Consider the following 23,547-nt stretch of genomic DNA (forward strand, 5'->3'; position numbering starts at 1 on the left):
ATATTCATTATAAAAATGGCAATAGAGGTTGTATTACCTTGCATGAATTTAGCTATTTTCTCTATTTTAGTAAAGCAGAATTATTACTTATAGTTTATTTTAATGCTCGTTTTGTCTAATTTTAAATTATATTAAGAACCACTTAAAAAAAAGATATGCATTTTAATGTTTTTCCATCTAAAATAGAAGTAAATTGGATTATATTTTTATCCAGCAATAGTAATAATTATACCCAGGGGTGCCTATGGTTTCCAGGCCCCCCTGTGATCAGTTAAAATTGAAGAATGAATTACAGATAGTTGTAAAGATCGGGATTAATTCATATTCATTTCAATGTTGCAGGCCTTTTGGATTTGTCTTAACCCAACCCCCCCACCACGTTACAGCGCCCCTGCATATGCCTTTATGAAATTTTAACAGATGAAGTTTTACCCATTGTAGCTAGTTCTAGAGAAAGGATAAATGTCAGGTGAAGTGACACAGTTAAACTAGACTGTACGACACCGAGATACAGAGCATCAGGAATCTGTGCCCTTTGACACTGACACAGCTGGCAATGGCAGCACTAAGCTGTCCCATCATTCCTCTCTCTCCCTCTTTGTTTCACTCACAATCCCTGGTACAGTATGAAATAGGCTACAATGCTATACAATGAGACGTGGTTCTTTGCTCTCGTTGTGCTTATAGTACATCTTCATTATTCAATTATGTAAATTGTGCAATATTTCTGACATAATATAAGTAGCTATTTTAGGGTTGTATCAAAAAGTCCATCCCTTGCCCTCATCCCCCCTTGGATATGTGTGACTCCTATATGTTTCATTCAGGCATCAGAAACTTAAACATCCCATTTTATGATGCACATTCCTCCTCCAAGCACCTTGTAAAGGAGTAAAGGACACTGCTGGAGGAGAGGTACGGGGGTCAAGAGGAACAGCCATAAGTTGTCACACACAAGCATTCCAGACTGGTGCCCCGGCAACGTCTGTGTGTAAAAGAGTGTGGCATGCTTGGAAATACAACCCTGTATCAATATACAAATATGACCATGCGGTTAGCTTATTTAAAAGTCAAAAGTAGCCAAAAATGCAAACAACATAAAGAATAGACCATTCCTAACATCTTAAACCACCTTAAAATTATTTCTGATTTTAGCTCTTCATTTTGCTTGTTTTATAAGGGTTCTTGGAGAGTTTTCAGATGAACTGGCTCGGAAAATTGTTTGTGAGACCATCTTAAACCATCAAGAAAACCATCTTGTACTGGTTTAAGATGTGTTTTAGTAAGATATAGTTTATTGCTTAAGTTTGAATGTAATAAAATAACTTTTAAGTCCAAATCTGAAGATGATTTTCATTTTTTTTTTCCGGGGGGTTGAACTGTTGGTTTAAAAATGTTGACATTTTCAGCACACGGACACAGTCCGAGTGAAGCGTTCACTCGCCTCACTGCGCGAGCGTGGATTGTATTAACGTTAATTAAACAGTGCGCGAGATAACGCGCTCATCCGCGCGACCTGAGGTGAGGAGTGATGAACAACAGGAGCTTTCAAAACAGAAAAACAAAACCATGTCAGCAACACTCCAAGTGTGATATCTGCAGCTCTACAAAGACAGACTGGTTATCTAGACCTGGATTCCAAGGTTGTTATTCCAGGAGTAATGTGCTCTGGCGAGACTGTAGCTTGATTTCATAAAGAAACAGCTGAAGCAGTTGAACAGAGTCTCTGCACAAATTATCTTATCTCACATTGTGTTTTTCATTTGACGATTTGAAGAGCTTCAGCTATAGGATCAACTCTATAAGGTAACTAAATTTATATTTGTCATTTTAATTAATATCAAAAAATTTTTTTTTTATTAATTTCAGTACAGTTTGCGTAGGCCAACTCTCGTTTATTGTATGTTTTTTATAATTTCATCTGGTTTTTACGTGTACATTGTGGTGTTTATCGTACACGTTATGCTGTTGAGTTAATGTTTATTGTATTATTTAAAAGTTATAGGTGTTACCGTGATGGTGATTTGTATTAGTATGAAGGCTATGACACAGTGCATTGTCTATGTTTTGGCTATTATTAAAACCAATATATGAATAAATAGGCCTATTGGATTATATGGATTAGTCCTTATTTACCAAAATCGCTGTCTCAGTATTTTATGGTAGGCTAATTTCCAACAATCAAAGCTTTATTGCCTTTAACATGATTTTATATGCTCACAAAAAACTAATTTGAATATTTATTCCTGTGAAACTACATGTAAATTTATTTATGAATTAATGTTATATTTTATACTTTTTACATATTTACACACACGTTTACACATACTGTATTTTACAATGTGATACACGTTTTTGGAGTTCTTACTGTATTATATTTTCTGTAAAACTGCTGTTCCACTTTTTTGATGATCTGTCTCTGCCTTACTGAAAAACAGGTAGTTATTATTTTAATCATATTTGGCTAAAAAGCAAGCTACATTATGCTTTCATTTAATTTTTAAATTCTTGTTTATGATTATAATCAAGCATCTAAATCTCTGTCTTTGTCTACAACATTTATCCACTGGGCAAGAAGCCAAATTATGAAGAGGATGTCTGCAGCAAAACGCCTTAATACAGAGAGGAGTTTCAGAGTGGTCGTCCGTCTGTGTGCCCGTGAGAACACACACTCACACACAGGTCTTACACACATATATAAAAACAATGTATATAAGGGTCTGCACAACTTTTACTGAAGTTTGCATGGTTACTTTATTTCATTGTATTACTTTGCTCCATTGTTCTTATCTTGATTTCTTCAAACATCCTGAAGCTATTTACCCAAACTTTTCAATTCCTCAGTGAACAGACCAGAACATTCTGTCTCTTTAGATGAACCCAGAGCCTCCATCAAAGTGACACATCTCAACAGAGTAGTTGTTGACACTGGAAGGGTGAGTGTTGATTCGAATGAGATCAAAGATGTGACTTAATTAGATTCATCATGCTCTTTTGCAAAAAAACAGAATGAAATGATTCAAGTGAAACCAAAGTATGCAATAAAGTCAAGCTGAAGGTGTTTTCAAAATATTTTTTGTCCTTCTCTAGAGTCACAAGCCTCATATTATAGACCTTGATGCAGTCTTAAATGAGGAGGCATCACAGAGAGATGTTTATGAGTCTACAACAAAGGTTCAAAGAATGTCCTTAGCAACAGTTGTCATGTTTAATAGTAGTCCTTAATATATTTTATTTGTAAATTGAGATACTAATCTATCTTTGTCTTTCTGTGCCAGTCTCTGGTCGAGTATCTAATGCAGGGTTATAATGGCTGTGTTATTGTCTATGGCTCTCCGGGCAGCGGTAAAACTCATACCATGCAGGGATGCAGCGTGTCAGCCAAACACAGAGGCATCATCAGCCGTGCTGCTGAGGACATCTTCTCCTGTATCAAACCTTCAGGCTGCTGGTTTTAGAAAGTCATATCTTAAGATTTCATGTTCTATTAGATAAGAGTGACTTACTGTATAATACATACTGTATATTGCAGTATCATTCCACTCCTCATTCATAGTGTCATGCTTACCAGACTGCACATAATAAGACCTGTACATAAGCATCCTAGAACAATCCTTAATTTAAATAATCCAGCCCCCAAAGCACCTCACTGCAAAATCAGAGTCTCGTTCTACCACATTTTCAATGAAAAGATTTATGACCTATTGGTAAGTATTTGAAGTGTAATTAAACCACTGCATCAGCGAAATCAATAAATAACGATTATTTTACATTAATGCATTTGGCAGATGCATTTTTTAGAGAAATGTTTTATATTTTTTTACATTGTATAAATGTATCAGTTCATGGCAATATTCACATGGCTGTGGTATTTCTAGCACCACATAAAACTGTTTGAGTTGCAGGAAAAAAATATTAAGCTACATTGCCGTCATAAAGCATGATTCCTATTAACACATTTTAATGTTTTTGGAAAAAGTCTTAATAAAAAAATAAAAACAGTAATATTGGGAAATAATATTGCAATTTAAAATAAGTGTTTTCCTTATTTCTGTGATGGCAAAGCAGCCATTACTTCAGACTTCAATGTCACATGATCTTTCAGAAATCATTCAAGTATGCAGATGAAAAAGTCTGCTTAATATGCAATGCTTGTTAATATTTTTGTAGAAATTCTTTTTTTTAATTCTTTGATTTAAAAAAAAAATTGTGTTTATTTAAAATTGATTGATTTTTTTTTAATAATTTAAAAGTATTTACTGACATTTTTGATTAATGCATCCTTGCTGAATATTAAAAAACAACAACAACAACAACAACAAAAAACGTTTGAATTTTTAAGGGGACCAGTAAATTGCAGCATTAAAAAAAGCTTGGAATATACAGTAGGGAAAATATTTATTTGATCCCCTGCTGATTTTGTAAGTTTGCCCACTTACAAAGAAATTAAGGGTCTGTAATTTTTATATTAATATTATTTAAATTTAAATAGACAAAAAAAAAAAAACCAAAAAAAAAAAATAAAAAAATATAAAAGTTAGAGAAATAAGTATTTGATCCCCTACCACATCTGCACAAGGCTGGAATGGGCTACAAGACCATCAGCAAGAAGCTTGGTGAGAAGAAGGATGTCACAGCAAAGGAAGCTTGGTGAGAAGGTGAGAAGGAGACAACTGTTGGTGTGATTATTCGGATCTTACCTCATGGGCTGAGGATGATCATGAGAAAAGTGAGAGATCAGCTCGAACTACAAGGGAGGAGCTTGTTAATGATTTTAAGGCAGTTGGGACCACATTCACCAAGTGAAACATTAGTAACACACTACGCCGCAATGGACTGAAATCCTGCATCACCCGCAAGGCCCCCCTGCTCAAGAAGGCACATGTACAGGCCCGTTTAAAATTTGAACATCTAAATGATTCAGAGAAGGCTTGGGAGAAAGTGCTGTGGTCAGATGAGACCAATTGAGTTCTTTGGCATTAACTCAACTCGCCGTGTTTGGAAGGAGAGAAATGCTGACTATGACCCCAAGAACACCATCCCTACAGTCAAGCACAGAGGTGGAAACATTATGCTTTGGGGCTGTTTTTCTGCTAAGGGTACAGGATGACTTCACCACAATGAGGGGCAAATGGACGGGGCCATACTGTAAGATCTTGGACGAGAACCTCTTTCCCTCAGCCAGAACACTGAAGATGGGTCATGGATGGGTCTTCCAGCATGACAATGACCCAAAACATAACGCCAAGGCAACAAATGAGTGGCTCAAGAAGAAGCACACTAAGGTCATAGAGGGTCCTAGCCAGTCTCCAGACCTCAATCCTATAGAAAATCCATGAAGGGAGCTGAAACTTCGAGTTGCCAAATGACAGCCAAGAAACCTTAGGGATTTAGAGAGGATCTGTAAAGAGGAGTGGACCAAAATCCCTCTAGAGATGTGTGCAAACCTGGTGACCAAATACTAAAAACGTCTTACCCCTGTGCTTGCCAACAAGGATTTCTGCACCGAGTACTAAATCATGTTTTGCTTGGGGATCAAATACTTATTTCACTCACTGAAATGCAAATCAATTTCTAACCTTTATATAATGTAATTTTTTTTCTGGATTTTGGTTGGTATTCTGTCTCTATACGTAAACAAATAAATCTACCATAAAATTACAGATCCTTCATTTCTTTGTAAGTGGGCAAACTTACAAAATCAGCAAGGAATCACATAAATATTTTCCCCCACTGTATGAAGTCTAACTTTAAGGAAAGTGTTTAGATGTTCTTTTGTCTCTCTTCTTGATCTGTTCAGGATCCAAAAGGGAGTGAGGTGGTCTGGGTGCGTGACTGTGAGGAGGTGGTGCGTCTCGATGGGTTGACGGAGGTGGAAGTGAACTCCGCCCAGGATCTGCTACAGGTGCATCGCCGTGGCTCTGCCCTCAGACAAACAGGTAAGAGCCAGTGACGCAATCTGATCTGATGAGCAAACACTATTTCATTTGAAGTATGATGATCAGGGTGATTTCAGCTTGCTTTATTAAATCAGATTCATTTTTCATACCTTTCTTACATTCTTCAGGGATTTCAAAGGGAGATTTTCCAAGCCTATCCCATATGGTATTCAACATTGTGGTCATTAACACAATGCTCCAGTCCCCTGGTAGGTGTTTTATGTGTCCTAAACATATATGTCTCTCTAAAGTTTTGTGTACATTGCCATGTTTTTATTAACTTATTAGATTAATAAAATTAATTCTTCATACTAAAGATGTTTTAGGAGAGTTACACTTACATTCAGTAACATTTTTACTTGTTTTTAATAAGTAACTCAGTCTATTTGTCGGTCAATAGCTCCCCTCAGTCAACCCCCTACGCATTAGTCAGTTCTAGGAACCTCTGCCTGCAGTCTGATTGTTATTGTAGGGAGATATGAACATACCAGAGATTCCCACAGGGTCTCCCTGTACCCCCCGCAGTGGTGTGTTGCAAACTCACAGTGTCACGGCGTAATTATGTTCTATTAATACAAATCTGATTAACTACCTCCCTTTGTGTGTGTTTGTGCTTAATGGTTGCAGAGGGAGTTTTGACAGCCAGCAAACTCACTCTGGTAAGATGATAGCATCGGAGACTCCTTTTGGCATAACTAAAATATAAGGTATTCTCTGTGTGAAGTACACATTCTTGGCATACTTGTAGTGAGCACCATATTTGTGAATTAATAAAGATTTATGAAACTCGCATGATTCTTGCTTTTTGTTAGGTGGATCTGGCAAGCTCAGGAAAAGTAAGTTTATGTTACTCTGAAATGTTTCTGTGTCAGATCATGATATTTAGTAAGAAATTGAGTTGTAGTCTAATAAAACACTATCTACCACTTGTTGCTCATAGAGGCACAACAAACAAAGCACAAATAAACTGACAAAGTAGCTGTATCTATCTAAAATGTAAGTTTGTTCAATATTAACTAAAAAGAAATCATGCCATAATTGTGTTGTTTTTCTGAATATCAGTGCTGTTGATTACCTGCAACAAATGGTCAAGACATTCCAGTGTTGTTATATACTTTAATACAAAGTTTTGGGTTACAAATAACAGAGTTTCAGTTTTAATGTTCACTTTCTTTCTCTACCCCCAGTGTCGTAGTTCTGTGGTTCCTGACATTAAGAGAACTTTCAATACCACAAATGAAAACCCACAAGAGACCAAGATGCTGAAACGCTCCCTCACCATATTCGGAAATGTTAGTAATACCTCAAACATGTCAGAAAAAAAAGAGCATGCTTTATCTATTATCACTGTTGTCTCGGTCAGACTAACGGCATTTTTGAAGAGCAGAGTTTGTTTTGAGTATCTCCAGTGATTATTTATCAGTCTAAGAGCCCTATCTTAATCATATCAATGTGTTGGCTGCATATGCAGGAAATTAGACTCAGGAAACGATCTGTAGGATTACATAGCTTTCCATTTAGGGAAGGGAAGATGTCATGTCATATTAACACAGAGAATTTTTTTTTTTTTTTTTCAGAATATTGGCCTCTTCTTTGATTATTTACATTTAGATAATGTGGAGGCCTCTTCTTCCCTGTTCTGAGTTTTCCATAATATGAGAGTCATTTTGGACATAAATTACATTAAAAATGTTTTGATACCTGTCCTGGTAATATGTATATAATACTATAAAAAAAGCAAAGTACAGAAAATCGCAATCCTTTCTTTTTGTTTTTTTTTTAAGGTGATTTTTGCCCTCAGCTCTGCGGGGTCCCAGCATGTCCCATACAGAGAATCCAAACTAACCCGAGCACTTAGGGACTGGTGAGTATCATCAACATCGCCATCGTTATTTCTCCACTTTCTTCAACATTGGTGTAAGTTTGTTGTCTGTTTCTGAGTTTGATGATTATTTTGTTATCTGGTTTAGTTTGGGAGGAAACTGCCGGACGTGTTTGGTGGTCACGGTGTCATCTCAATCATCTTTAATATCTGAAACTCTCAGCTCTCTACAGTTTGCCTCCAGAGCCATGGCTGTTCCTTCACGACCCATATACACATCTCAATTATATTACACACCTGAACAGGTATACATACTCTTCCCAGGAGCATTTTCATTCTGAAAACACATACTTTCAGAATATAGATCACATTTCAACAAATGTGCATACAGTCTTCCCAGATGCATCTCATTCTTACATATAATTCACCCAATAGAAAAACAATAAACCACAATAATTTATTGTCCTATAATAATTGTCTTTGTACTAATGTTTGCTAACAGTTGTAATCTTTTTTTTCACATTAAATTTGCTGAAAATTTACTCAGAGGATATTCAAGATGAAGATGAGTTTGTTTCTTCATCTGTGCAGATTTAGAGAAATTTAGTTTTGCATCACTTGCTCACTAATGGATCATCTGCTTTAAATGGGTGCCGTCAGCATGAGAGTTCAAACAACTGATAAACTTTATTGATGGACTGGAGTCATGTGGATTAGTTGTGGATTATTATGATGTTTTTATCAGCTGTTTGGACTCTCATTCTGACGGCACCCATTCACTGCAGTAGATCCATTGGTGAATAAGTGGCATAATGCTACATTGATTACACTTGCAGATCATACCCAGATGCACAATACTAGTGAAGTCTTACACAAGCCGCTCTTATCTAACTGTTTTATAAAATCAGTTTATTCATAAATTATGTAATCTCACAAAAATATTCTATTCATGTGTATATTTGAATGAGAAGAAGGACATTAATCATCTGAACAGACAGCAGATTTTACCACCGGTCGGATCTGACAGAAAGGTGAGACTCAAACTCACACACATACACAGCACATATTCACATAGACATAATTTATAGCTTCACTTTAAACCCTGAATGTGTTTGTATGTCAAGTGCCCTTTTGCAGCTGAGTGAGTCGTAAAGATGAAAGGGGCAACTTTTATTGTGCTCATCAGTTTGACTCTTCATTTGAATAGTTTTGCCTCTAGTGGCCTGTTTCTAAAGTTACAGTACAGTGAGAGAGAACATCATCAGAACACTCTGAGCCAGAGGAGGACAGTGTTAATCTAAATATACAATATACAAGGTTTTATTGGGACATTCAGTTTTTGTGTACATTTTAACTGAGATACATATAGGCTACTATAAAATGCCTGTGGAACAAGCCTGGGGCCAGATAGCTGAAAAATTCCTTTATAAACAGCATATAAAGTATGTCAGACCCTTTAAAGTTTTATAGCAGAGCCCCATATTGCAACTAAAACAGTTGTGAATATGAGAAAAGATAAAATGTGTGAGTATATTTTATTTAAAATTTAGTTGGGAAAGCTGTTTTGTGCATCCATATGCATAAACAACACAAGTTATGATATTCGATTTGGCTTCTCTTATTAGCTACTTCCTTATAAAAAAATCAGTAAAAAGATTCACAAAGCAGTCTCAAACGCACTCAAGTTTGAATGAGTCACAACTGTGATGTATACTTTTTATAAGTTTGGCAGTCAATTTACTGAATGGTTTTTAATATAATTATAATTAAGTATATAATATTATTACATTATTATGTAACTATTACTAATTATTTTTGTATCTTTGGTTATTGTTTAACATTAAATGTATAACTTCACCCACTAATTGCAGTTATCAGATATGATTAAAGCTAAAAATTAGAAATTTGTAAACAATGTCTTTTTCAAAATTTGACAAGCTTCTGCTGTTCTAACTATAGAATTTTTTAAATGTCAGATGATAGACCTGCATGCAATGTAATAGGTTTGATAGAAAAATGGTACACTAGACTTTTAAAGCTTTGTTTTAACATTTTTTTGCTTTTGACATTTTAAGAAATTACCTTTTTATCATTCACAGCATTTTTCTTATGCATTTTTCTTATTTTTCTTATCTGGTATCTTCATATTTGGTGTTTCATTTGCTGTATTTTCAGTCGCAGACATGCTTGCTTCCCAATCTTTTGAGTTCAGTCAGTCCCTCTGAACCTAAACTCAGCTCAGGTCACTGTGGAGATGGGCCGGAGCTCAGAACTTTTCTCCCCCAGCTGGAGAAACCAGGCCAAACCGAACCACCTGGGCATTACAGCCGCGGATCCCGACCTGGAGATGAGAAAAACAGAGCTGATGGTAACAAGCTGCATTTTCAAATAAAATAAGTAATCACTTTAAACACTAAAGAAGTACTTTTAACTGCTTAGGTAGGACCTGCTCCCTGCCCCGTTCCCTGTCTGGGGCTGTTCTCCATGATGCCAGAGGCAGAGAAAGAACTGGAAAGGGAACATAGTTTTCATCTTCACAGCACCGTTCTGTAGAGCGGCTCTCCACATCCTCTCTTGAACCTTTTTCAGCACCTTCAGCAGCTGTGGAGTGTCCTAACTGTTCCCGGGAACGAAATATCCGAGAGGAATATAACAAAATTATCATTCAGGCTAGGAGAGACAAAGATTCTCTCAGTCAAAAAGTAGAAGAACTAGAGAATGAGTTAAGAACAAGAGCAACACGGGAGAAACAAGAGGGATTGAGCTGGGAAAAGACAAGAGAAAATCAAGAATCTGCAAGTGGCACATCTGCAGATATGGGAATATTAAAGACTGCAGAGGTACCAGTAATGTGCTGGATTATATCACAGTATCTACAGTCACTTTGTTCCTATAGATAGAGGAACAAATCTGGAGTTATTATATTTATATATTTTAATGCACTGGGATCATACGATTTTTAATGTTTTAAAAAGACTCTTATGCTCACTAAGGTTGCATTTATTTGACCAAAAATACAGTAATATTGTAAAATTTAAAAGAACAGTTTTTATTCCTTTGATGACGAAGATGAATTTTCAGCAGCCATTAATCCAGTCTTTAGTGTCGCATGATCCTTCTGATATGCTGATTTGATGCTTAAGAAACATGTATTATTATTGATGTTCTAACAGTTGTGCTGCTTAATATTTTTGTAGAAACTATTTTTTTCCCCTCAGAATTCTTTGATCAACAGTTCAACAAAACAGCATTTATTTACATATGCATTTAATCATTTAGCAAACGCTTTTATCGAAAGGGACTTACAAATGAGGAGAACAATAGAAGCAATCAAACGAACAAGAGAGCAACAGTATAAAAGTGCTGTGACAAGTCTCAGTTAGTCTAGCACAGTACAGATATATATTTTAATAAAATAGAATAGAATAGAATAGAATAGAATAGAATAGGTAAGTGCTAGCATAGTTCGTCAGGTGCTGGCAAAAAAGATGTGTCTTTAGACGTTTTTTGAAAATGGCCAAAGACTCAGCTTTTTGAATTGAGAAAGGGAGGTCATTCCACCATCTGGGCACAGTCCAGGAAAAGGTCCATGATAGTGATTTTGTGCCTCTTTGGGATGGCATCACAAGGCATCGTTCACTTGCAGAACGCAAGCTTCTGAGGGCGTATAAGTTTGAACTAGTGAGTTTAGGTATATTGGTGCAGCACCAGTTGTTGTCTTGTAGGCAAACATCAGTACCTTAAATTTGATGTGAATAGCTACTGGTAGCCAGTGTTTTTTCGGCTCGTTAAAGACCACTCTCGCTGCTGCATTCTGGATCAGTTGCAGAGGCTTGATAGTACATGCGGGAAGGCCCATCAAGAGAGCATTACAATAGTCAAGTATGGAGAAAACAAGAGCTTGGAAAAGGAGTTGTGCAGCTTGTTCTGATAGGAAGGGTCTAATCTTCCTAATGTTGTATAAGGTAAACCTGCAGGACCAGGCTGTTGCAGCAAAATGGTTGGTGAAGCTAAACTGATCATCGATCACAACTCCAAGGTTCCTGGCTGTCCTGGAAGGAGTACTCAGCTGTATAGAGAAGTTGTGATGAAGTGCTGGGTTGCCTGAGACCACAAGTAGTTCTGTCTTAGCAAGGTTGAGTTGAAGGTGATGGTCCTTTGTCCAGCTAGAAATGTCTCTCAGACAGGCTGCAATGCGAACAGCTACTGTCGGATCATCTGATTGGATTAAAATGTACAGTTGAGTGTCATTAGCATAGCAGTGATAAGAAAAGCCATGCTTCTGAAAGACAGATCCTAATGATGGCATGTAGATTGAGAAGAGAAGAGGTCCAAGCACTGAGCCTTGAGGAACCCCAATAGCAAGAAGTTGTGACTTAGAAACCTCACCCCTCCAAGACACCCTGAAAAACCTACCTGAGAGGTAAGACTTGAACCATTGGAGTGCGGTTCCTGAGATGCCCATCTTTATGAGGGTGGACAGGAGGATCTTGTGGTTAACGGTGTCAAAAGCAGCAGACAGATCCAGCAAGATGAGTACTGAGGATTTGGAAATTGCTCTTGCCAGTCTCAGAGCTTCAGTAACCGAGAGCAGGGCAGTCTCAGTTGAGTGACCGCTTTTGAAGCCAGATTGGTTGTTGTCCAGGAGGTTGTTCTGTGCAAGGAATATAGCGAGTTGGTTGAACACAACTCGCTCAATTAATTTTTTTAAAATTATAAAAAAAACAGTTAAAAAAGAGAACAAAAAACATAAATTAAGCAAATAGTTTTGAAGTTATTCAGTTAACTAAAAGTGGAACCAAATATACAGGTAAACATTAATTAATATATTAATTTACATTAATATTTTGGAAAGATGGTCATTTTGATCAAAAAAGTGCAATTGACCATTTATGATAGTCTGTGTGCCATTTCCAACCCCAGCCCTCATCTTAAAATGCAAATTATATGTGTAAGAGTTTTGTGCCATGCACAGTGTTGAAAAAATAAAGATGAGTACAGAAATGTCTCTGCCTGTCCTTCAGGTGTGTTTGCAAACAGAAGCAGAGGAGCTGAGATCAGAGCTGAGCACATGTCGTGAGAGAGAGAAAATGCTGACACAAACGCTGCACTCTGAGAGAGAGAGACTGACCCAGGACATCCAGAATCTGCTCACACAACTCAACAGCACCAGAGAGAGAAACAGCCAGCTTGTGTCAACCCATAACAACCAGCGGGTACAAATCACACACAGCCTGCCAATGTTGAGTTTTAGAATATCTGTTTGATTATATGAACATGTTATTATTGTGCTGTTTGTATGGTAGGAAAGCTTGTTGGCAGAACTACAGACCAGCAGAGAAGAGCTCAAAAGATTTAGAGAGAGTGTGTCTCTTACCCTCAGTCAGCTCGAGACTGAAAAGGTTTTATGTTTTATTCTGTCCTTATTATTTTAAAGTATAATTCAATTATTTTTATTATTATTTTATGTATAATTTAAGTCTTTTTCATAAGGTCATGTTTCAGATCTTTCTACAGATAACTTGGAAACAATACACAATTACCAAATCTTAAAAGAAGTGTGTCATTTCTGTGCTGCTACCATCACCAAGAAAATTTGCTAAAATAGTAACTATCTTCAAACAGTTTCATAAATACTCCCCATGTGTGGCATTGGTTAGTCAAACAGATAGTCCCACCCTTAAACTCACACCACAGGTTGAGCCAATGTTGTTATATTGTCATTGCGAGGCTCAAACCAACCTCAATATTTTTTACACTTTTGGGGAAATCAACCAACACATTACTTCTAGAATAGGCATAGAATAAAGTATTTCAGTGTTGAAAAAACACCACACCTTAACTGGAGAATGAAATCAGATGTGTGTTGCCCTTTATTGGTAGATTATGTGAACTGCAGTTTAATTTCGTTTTACAGGCTGAACTGGTGTCACACTTAGAGGACATAAAAAGTTCCTATGAAAAGGTAACCCAAGACGTATACTAGTAATCTAATGTTTGAAGTTGGTAGGATTTGTTTGTTTTTGAAAGAAATCTCTTATGCTCACCGGGGGCATGTTTCATAAAACAATTGACCAAATAAACCAGGCTTATTTCAGTTAGTCTGACTTATTTTAAAGGGGTCATATGATGCGATTTCAAATTTTCCTTTCTTTTTGGACTGTTACAAGCTGTTCGTGAATAGATAAGATCCCTAAAGTTGACTAAAGACTAAAGTCTCAAACCCATTAGATATCCTTAATAAAAATGAAGACTCATCCACGCCCTCCTAAAACGCCTCATTTAAACATGCCCCCACATGTCCACGTCACGATGTGGGAAGATTTGCATAATGCTGCCTAAATTTTCACACAAAAAAAGAAGGCGTAACTTTATTGTTGCTGCCACCGCCACCATCATGTTGTGAAGACGCTGTGTGTTTCGTTGCAAAAGCAAAAATACATTGTTAGGCCTTCCAAAAGAGGACACGACTAGAAATCAGTGCTTAAGTTATTTTTACAACACTGTTCCAGAACAGTTCAACCCAAATATTTAGATGTGTTCAACGCATTTTATGGAGGACGGTTTTCTGATCCTAGGAGAGAAGACTACAATGCCGGCTGTTCAACTCACGGTATAATGCCTTGTTTTTACATATGTAAAGGATTTGCCAGTGATGATTCAAACGCTAGTTTTGAGCAGTGTAGAGTAGAGCTTGTTTTTTGTCGTTTCTCCGATCACAAATGCAGACTAATTATGTCCAAACTGTATGCAACAAATGCCTTGTTTATAAAGCGGTCATATGACGTTGCTAAAAAGAACATTATTTTGTGTATTTGGTGAAATGCAATGTTTACGCGGTTTAAGGTTGAAAAAACATTATTTTCCATATAATGTACATTATTGTTGCTCCTCTATGCCCCGCCTTTCTAAAATGCATAGATTTTTACAAAGCTTCTCATTCTAAAAAAGTGAGGTGTACGCTGATTGGCCAGCTATCCAGTGTGTTGTGATTGGGCGAATGCCTCAAGCGTGTGACTGAAATGTTATGCCCCTTAACATAGTGTGAGGCCATCTCCCAGCACGATGAGACAAAACCAATAAAACCCATTATAAATGAGGCATTTGTTGTATCCAGTGGGGACATAATTACTGATTATAATGACTTATACTGTCTTTTTATGCATTGTGTTGCGTATCGCGCTGCGTAAACATAAAACCATGTCTGCATTTGTGATCAGAGAAACGACATGCAACAAGCGCTACTCTAAACTACTCAAAACTCACGTTTGAATAGTCAGTGGCAAATTCTTTAAATATAAAAAATGTACTTAGGCTGTGAGTCAGAAGCACCAGACTGTCCTTGCAAAGTTGGAACTGCCCCACTTTATAGAAACAGCCTTTGTGCCACAAACGCATTGTAGGCTACTGGTTAAGGAAACAGTCCTCGTCCTCCATAAAATGCACTGCACACATTTGAATATTTGGGTTGAACTGTTCTGGAACAGTGTTGTAAATACAACTTAACCACTGATTTCTAGTTGTGTCCTCTTTTGGAAGGCCAAACAAAGTAGTTTCGCTTTCACAACGAAACACACAGCGTCTCCATGACATGGCAGCAGCAGCAACAGCGAGAATAAAAGTTACACATTCTTTCCTTGCTTGAACATTTGGGCAGTGTTATGCAAATCTTCCCCCATTGTGACGTAGGCGTGTAGACGTAGGCGTGTAGACGTAGGCGTGTTAGAATGAGCCATTTAAGGAGGGTGTGGTTGACTCTTAAATTTTATAAAGAATATCTCTTTGGATTTGAGACTTTAGTCTTTGAAACTTTACAGATCTTCTTTATGCACCAAGAGCTTATGACACTCCAAAGAGAAAGGAAAACTTGAAATCGCATCATATGACCCCTTTAATGTTTTTATCTCAGCGCTCCAGGGAGACATAACCTTTCCGTCACATGCTTGAGGTATTCGGCCAATCACAATGCCCTGGATAGCTGGCCAATCAGAGTACACCTCGCTTTTCAGAACAATGAGCTTTGTAAAAATCGACATGTTTCAGAAAGGCGGGGAATAGAGGAGAAACAATAATGTACAGTATGTGGAAAATAATGTGTTTTTTGAACCTTAAACCACATAAACACATTGCATTACACCTAATACACAAAATAATGTTCTTTTTAGCAGCATCATATGACCCCTTTAACCAAATCAACTGACAAAAAGTCAAACTAACTGAAATAGACCTGCCTTATTTGGCAAACTTGTTTTATGAAACAGGCCCCAAGTCTGCATTTATTTGACAAACAATACAGTAAAATAGTAATATTGTGAAATATTATTACAATGTTAAAATGAAACTATTCCTGTGATGGCCAAGCTGAATTTTCAGCAGCCATTACTCCAGTCTTTTCATTGTCAGATGATCCATCAGAAATCGGTCTAAAATGCTGATTTGGTGCTCAAACATTTCTTATTATCATCAATGTTGAAAACAGTTGTGCTGTTTCAATTTTTTTTTTTTTTTTGGAAACCGTATTAATTTTTTTTACAGTATCAATTAAAAAAAAATGTTTAATGACCCTGAACTTGTATGTAATAATTTTATTCATTCAAATAATTTTTGTTAAAAAAGCAATAATTACACAAATAAACAAAAGATTAATGTTTTGCACGTATATACATGCTGCTTCTGCAGGTGTGCCTGGAAAATTCTGGTTTGAGACAGAAACTCAAGTCATTTTTGAGGGAGATCAACTCTGCACCCTTTACAGTATCCAGCAGTCCAGACACAAACATTTCACACACACACGCTGTCACAGCGAACACCGAAATTGTCGTCTCACACCAAGTGTGTCAGCAGTGTCCTGCAGGTGTCACACAAGGCAAGAGATCCATATATTCTCCTTTATATCATTTTAAAAAACAGCTACATCAGCCTTATTCATTATTCTGTGTTTAGGCTGTAGGTAACCTTTTAATGTTAATGCTGTTGTTTTTGGCATGCCAACAGGAAGTGAATGCTGCTTTAGTCAGTGTGAAGAGTTTCAGCATCCGGAGGTGGTGTTTACAGAGAAGTCTGAAACCACAAACAGCAACTGTGACCAGCCTCTGTATAAACCTCAAAACGTCTACAAGCAGTTGTGAGCATCTGTTGATCAAAAAACATATGTGCATGTATCTTATGAATATGAGTTTATAGGAGTTACTTTTGACTGTCCTTATGTAGTTGATTCTGTGTTGTTTCTGCAGGAGGAGGGAGCACAGTCTGTTACTGGATGTGATGCTGGTTTTGTACAGGAGAGAGTGGTTTCTGCAGGATGCCATTCCATACGTCCGACGTACACTCAGGAAGTGTGGACTGAGGCCTGAGGATATAGACTAAAGACTGTACCTGTGTGTGAGTGAATGAGGAATGTGCAGAGTAAAAGTTATCGTGTATGAATCATAGTTAAGGCATAGTTCACCTAAAATCGCAAAAAGCTGCCACATACTAAAGGTACAAAAGCAAAAAGGTACATCTTTGTACCTTATTTACCCTTGAATGGTACATATGAATACCTTAAAGGTACATATTAGTACTTTTAAGTACATATGAGTAGAAATAGTGTAGAGATTAGTAACCTTTGAAAGGGTACTGCCCCAATGATCTTTTAATTTTTTTAATGAATGGGTAAAGAAGCATTCAAGGTTTGAAAGCACTGTAAAATTATCAAAGAAGTTGTACATAGAACTCATACAATAGCTTTATATGAATAACAGACAAACATTTAAGTTGTTACTCACTGAAAATATTGGCATGTGTCCATAGGAGATCATTAGAGTTCAATTTATGTATGAATTGTTTTGACTTAATTATCAACACAGTTAATGGAAAATTACTGATAAGTTATCATTAAATTACTTAAATCTTACTGTTCACACTAAGCTATGGTATGACTTAAGAAGAGTTATATGAGGAGTAATTTGGGCCACTTTTTATTATATTATACACTTTTTATTATGCTTTTGTTTTTTTTTTTGGAAGATTAAAGGCTCCAATTGCAGTTGCATGCACTAAAATGACCAGCATGGTGCTGTATGTAGAAGAAATGTCATCACAGGTTAGAAACAACATGACAGTGAGGAAATTGTGACATAAATGCATTTTAGGGTGAACTATTCCTTCGTTTTAATGTTCTCACCTTAAAACTGGCATAATAATATATTTAATTTAACTAAGGGAACAATCATTTAAAATCTAGCTGAAAATGCGTTCAGTCAAGACAAGGCATGTAACAGAGACTATTAAATGATCGGTTTATGAGTTTATTTATTGTTTAAATTATTTTTTTCTCCAAAGTAACACAATGACAAACCAAAACAATATCTGTTTCTATCACACCATGTAGTTATAGAGTTATAGTACTGATGATAAATTTTGTATTGTAGGCTGTGGTTTATTCTATCTGTGTCAGATTTTAAACGCTGATGTAGTCACTCTTGCAGGAGTTCAGGGGTTCTTGGCTGTGGCAGAGGCTGGTCCTGCGTAGGGGATGAAAGTAGGACCAGTCTCTGTCTCTTTCTCTGTTCCTCTTTCTCTCCATCTCTTCCTCCACTTGCAGTGGAGCCTTGTTCTTCCATTTCCTGAGGCTGCTGCTGCAGCGTGATATATCTGTGCTCTGTGGCCTTGAAAATTCATCATCATACTCATTTTCGGCCTCCTCTCCCTCCTGCAGTGTGTCATCCAGAATGCTAGGAGGCAGTGCTGAGCCTCTGTGATTCAGATTAACTGTCTCATATAGAGACCTCGGTACGGGTCTGGCTTTGACAGTGTTGCCAGATTGGGCGGGTTTCCGCCCAATTGGGCTCCTTTTGGTCACGTCCGACCGGAAAAAAATGCATTGGGCGGGTCTTTAAAATTTGGGCTGGTTTTTGATGCAACAGGCGGGTTTTTATTTTTGACTATAAACAGTATTCTTTATTATTTTTTTTAATGAAAACTAACTATAAAATAAATTATATAATGTAGGATGATGTTTAAATTAGGTATGGTTCAGGTTAGCCCATAAGGTTCAGGGGAATCCTGTCCATCAGACTTCAAGCTTGATTGGCGGGTTGTTGTAGGCTAATTCGTTATATCGTCAAAACTGCATCTCATCAGTGATCAATCATTCATCATCATGCCAAAGTGGGGTAAATATAAAAAGTCCTACAGAAAGGAATGGGAGAGAGCGACCCAGCCTTTAAAAACATGGATTACACCTGTGGTAGGCGATGATGGCATTTTGTAAATACTGTCAATCAGAAATCAGAGCACAGTTGTGATTTCCAAAGAGCATCAAAAAAAAACACAAATCGCGCTGTGCAGTATAAAAAACTTTTACTGTGTCAGCGGGAGCAGCAGGGCAGTGTCCGATCAAAGATGAGCAAAAGCGCCGTGAAATTAGAATCGCAGTCACAGTTCAATAAATGCGGTGGACGATTTGTCAGACATTTTGAAAGATTAGATGGGAACATTCCAAATCCACCGGACAAAGTGTACAGCCATTATCAAATCTGTCCTCGCGCCACACTTCAGAGAAGAACTTGTGGAGGATATATTTTATTTAAAATTAAAAGAAGGAAAAAACTGTTGATTCGCCCAGTGGTCTATAAGTTAAATAATAATAATAATTTTAATAATGATAATATAAAAATAAAAATTAGTTAGTAATTAAGCACAAATTTTTGTAAGTAGCCTACTAATACAAAAGTATAATGAAATGATTTGAGAATTGGCCTATTAGAAAAGAACTGTAGTTCTGACAATAGTAGCACAAGAACAATAAAAAAATGTTGTCCCCTTCTGAGGTTTCCGATGTAGACCTTGTGTTTTTATTAAAATTATCATTGATATTTAAAAAAAAAAAAAAAGATGCACTTGATATACTTGGGGCGAGCCTGGTGCTCTCCAATGTGCGATTTGTTAGTCTGGTTTTTTAAAAAAAATGTTGTGTTTTTATTCTATAACAGTTTTAAATAACAGTATGTATTTTGGGCTGGTATTTTTTTAAATGGGCGGGTTTTAAGCTCTGGCTTTGAACGCCCTTCGTACTCGTTAGGCTCTCAGATTGGGCCTATATAGAGACCTCGGTATGGGTCTGGCTTTGAACGCCCTTCGTTCTGCTTTGGGAGTCAGGTTGTTTAGCTCATCCGCTAGTTTCTTCTCTCTTTTCTTTCGCTCTCTTTCAGTGAAGCTAAATGGCTGTTGCGGAAGAGGTGGGGATTGGCTTTGGGTGCCTTGTTTGTGGTAGTTTCCATGGTGATCCGTTTGGTTGATTAGATTTTTTTGCCGCTGGAGCTTATTTGGGCGCTTGTCATAGAAGAGGAAATAAGTGGAGGCGGGGGCTGGTTTAGCGCGAAACTTCTTGTTACATTCTTTTAACTCATCCAGTTCTTTCTTCAGTCTCTCATTTTCTAGCTCCATCTCAGAGCGGGTTTTCACATTGCGCCGTTTGCGATCCTCTTCACGAAGCATCATGCGAAACGGTTTGGGAATGGTTACTTTGGAATTATGTCTCAGGTTGTCCATCCCCTGATTGGCTGCACTGTGAGATGAGTTCTGCTGAAAGTGAGACAACTTTCTTTGCTCCTCTAAGGAGTTCTGCCGAGCCTGTTTTGGAATAAAATCGAATTAAATGTTAGATTTTGTACTGTTTTCTGCAACTCTTTGTACCAATTGCGATTCAGGCTTAAATGCGGTTTTGATTTTTAAATCAGAACAACAAATTGTTAAAATAATATGTGATGTGACATTGTTTTCAGTAATGTGCAATGCATAGATATATAAAAAAAATGGTTTAGAGTTAGTTCACCCAAAAATGAAAATTCTGTCATTAATTACTCACCCTCATGTCATTCCAAACCTGTGAGACCTTCATTCCTCTTTGGATCACAAATGAAGATATTTTTGATGAAAACCGAAAGCTCTCTGACCCTGCATAGACAGCAACGCAACTGACACGTTAAAGGCCCAGAAAGGTAGTAAGGACACGTTAAAATAGTCCATGTGACATCACTGGTTCAACCATAATTTTATGAAGCTACAAGAATACTTTTTAGGTGCAAAGAAAACAAAAATAATGACTTTATTCAACAATTTCTTCTCTTCCATGTCAGATTTCAACACATGTTCACAAGGGTACCACGACACATGCGTGTGTATTCCTCTGCTTGTAAACAAGCAGCAGCACATCTGGGTTCTACGTTAGAACGCTGGCTCCTGCGTCAGCAGCACCACATGCATGCATCGTGGCACTCAAGACTGACACAGGAGAGAAGAATTGTTGAATAAAGTACTTTTTTTTCTTTACATACAAAAAGTATTCTCATAGCTTCATAAAATTATGGTTGAACCACTGATGTCACATGAACTATATTATCAATGTCTTTACTACCTTTCTGGGCCTTGAATGTGGTAGTTTCGTTGCGGTCTATGCAGGGTCAGAAAGCTCTCGGATTTCATAAAAAAATATCTTGATTTGTGCTATGAAGATGAATGAAGGTCTTATGGGTTTGAAACGACATGTGACAAGTAATTCATGACAGAATTTTCATTTTTGAGTGAACTATCCCTTTTAGAATTATAATTTAGACCAGTGGTTCTCAACTAAGGAACCTCAGCAAATGTCCAGGGCCAAACATAAATCTTTAAAATATTTAGCTATGTTAATAAAATTACAATTTTAAAATAAAAATGTACCAAATTAAATTGACATAATATATTTATTAGTTTATTTATACTACAACAGAAATGCATGTCAGCTTATTGAAGGGACTTTGAATATTGTCTTGGACAAAGGTGGATCTTGGAGTCAAAAATGTTGAAAACCACTGTTTTACAGTGATTTTTCATTTTTTCACTGTTTCATTACTTTCATTTTTTTTCAGATTACATTATCTGCATAACATTTTGAATGACAGAAATTTAGTTCACATTAATATTATAAACATGAATTTCAGAATGCCAGTATTTATTTTGTCCCCCTTTTGCTTTAATGACAGCAATACTTGAGCTGCATGACCTCCACAAGTTTGTAAAACACCAGACCTGATAATCATATTCTCCAGCATGATTTGAGGATGATCCAAAGAGGATCTTGTGCTTCAGTGGAAGCAAGATCATCTGATGATTTGTACAAAAGTGGTTCATGATTAATATTACAAATCTGCTTATTTGATTAGTGACATTACTGTGTGGATCTCTCAACTCCTCCTGCAATACCACAAAGCATCTGAAAGTAATGGTTTGCTGACTCATTATGGTATTTTCAGTGGAAACTGTCTCTGTTCTTCTTATGGACAGTGCAGGTTACTAGAAAAGGCCACTGAATGTTGCTGAATAAATTTAGACTAGTGACTAATTTGAGGGGTTAAATATGCACATATTTGTAATGTATCCAAATCTGCATATACTTTTAAAGTACTTTTACAGTCTGGACTTCTCAAGTACCTAAAAAAAACATCTTCATCATTACTTACATTCAATTAAAAAACAACATCAATTACTTCTTTCTTACTGAGAGTTTTAAAATATTTGATGAACAAATCCTTGAGTAAGTTCAGCTCAGCTCAGCTCTCCAGGTTCACTCACTGACCTTTAACTTCAGATGAGAAACACCATTCTTCAGACAGCCCACTGAAGCCTTTCTTCCAATCTGGATGAGCTCCACCTGTTCACTAATGCAAGAGGTCAAAGGTCAGGGAGGTTTTAGATACAATTTAGTGAAGAGAGCAAGTTACTTTGAATATAAACCATCAGTTTTCTAGTTTTAAGTAGTTGAATGTTTGAAAATATAATTTTTTTTATGGTCATTTATTTCAATTTAGCCACAAAAATCTTCAAAATGTATTAAAAATGGCAATGACAATTATTGAAATGTATTTTCCATGTTTTGTTTGGCTCGTTTCTTTTTTTTTTGCAGACCTCTCTGTATCTTCTCCATTTTGTCTCCAGCAAGCAATAAGCTGTCTTTCTCCCTGACCAGGTTTGGTTTGGCTCAGGTGGACTTTACCCACCTCAGCTATGTTTCTCAGGTGTTCTCTCTTTAGCTCCTCTATGGATGCACATGGCTGCTCATAGTCAAGGTCGGAAAGAGAACTTAAGTCACACGCCTCTATATTGTCACCTTCAGACTGCAGCTCACACTCCTAGGAGACCAAAAGCAAGCAAACTGTAAGCAAACTACTGTTCAAGTGAAACATTTAAACCAGAATTACCTCAAATGTTACAGTACAATATTAAAAAGTATATTAAGTGGTTCTTCCATTACAGAGTATCCGCAGCAATTCACCTGAAAATGCTTAATTATGAGGTGAATTAGTCTTTTACATTGCACAGTCAGATACCTACCTCTGTGTGATGAACAATATCATTGAGAGAGCACAAATAATCCTTCTCCTCTCCAAACAGAGCCTGAAGTTCACTCGGCTGCAGCCTCTCTGTGCGCAGTATCGCGGTCATGGTCCAGGCGCTTTATTCTTCAGTACAGCACAGCTCGTGAATCTGCTTTCATATATCTTCAGATAAGTATTTCTCTGCTTCCTTTCGCCTCTTGATTTCGTTAGCTCCTCTCGTAGGTGAGGGACTGACACACTACAGTAGGTTAGGATTTCTCACCACACATTCACACATTTAGATGTGCCAATCACAGTTTATCCCTGTGGATAAGCTCCAAAGGGTCACGATTTAGAGGCCTGTGCCTGTTCACCATATGTCCCATATATTCTTTAAACCCTGATTTACACCTTCAAATGTGATTTAAAGTGAACCGTCCTATTCTAA

The 23,547-nt window shown here is 37.0% G+C and overlaps 2 protein-coding genes across 2 annotated transcripts; one reads left to right on the forward strand and one right to left on the reverse strand.

The window, feature by feature from the left end:
• The first annotated feature begins 1,427 nt into the window (after positions 1 to 1,427).
• Positions 1,428 to 17,722, forward strand: si:ch211-63b16.4 (kinesin-like protein KIF3A). Its single transcript, XM_042742250.1, is given in 22 exon segments — positions 1,428 to 1,806; positions 2,576 to 2,682; positions 2,845 to 2,936; positions 3,091 to 3,174; positions 3,279 to 3,429; positions 3,634 to 3,707; positions 5,801 to 5,939; positions 6,068 to 6,148; positions 6,567 to 6,598; positions 6,752 to 6,775; positions 7,127 to 7,231; positions 7,724 to 7,803; positions 7,910 to 8,066; positions 8,733 to 8,792; positions 9,937 to 10,136; positions 10,205 to 10,601; positions 12,786 to 12,977; positions 13,068 to 13,163; positions 13,679 to 13,726; positions 16,441 to 16,627; positions 16,756 to 16,885; positions 16,995 to 17,722. Coding segments are annotated over 21 exon segments (2,559 nt in total). The 5' UTR covers positions 1,428 to 1,806; positions 2,576 to 2,585; the 3' UTR covers positions 17,128 to 17,722.
• Positions 17,723 to 19,821: 2,099 nt separating this feature from the next.
• LOC109105275 (protein FAM161A-like) lies at positions 19,822 to 23,345 on the reverse strand. Its single transcript, XM_019118620.2, has 4 exons — positions 23,116 to 23,345; positions 22,690 to 22,913; positions 22,361 to 22,442; positions 19,822 to 20,376 (listed from the first exon to the last, which is right to left on the reverse strand). The coding sequence occupies exons 1-4, from the start codon at positions 23,224 to 23,226 to the stop codon at positions 19,822 to 19,824; spliced, it is 972 nt and encodes a 323-aa protein (XP_018974165.2). The 5' UTR covers positions 23,227 to 23,345.
• Positions 23,346 to 23,547: the final 202 nt, after the last annotated feature.

The sequence above is a fragment of the Cyprinus carpio genome, chromosome B17 (assembly GCF_018340385.1).
Source record: "Cyprinus carpio isolate SPL01 chromosome B17, ASM1834038v1, whole genome shotgun sequence".
Taxonomy (NCBI): domain Eukaryota; kingdom Metazoa; phylum Chordata; class Actinopteri; order Cypriniformes; family Cyprinidae; genus Cyprinus; species Cyprinus carpio.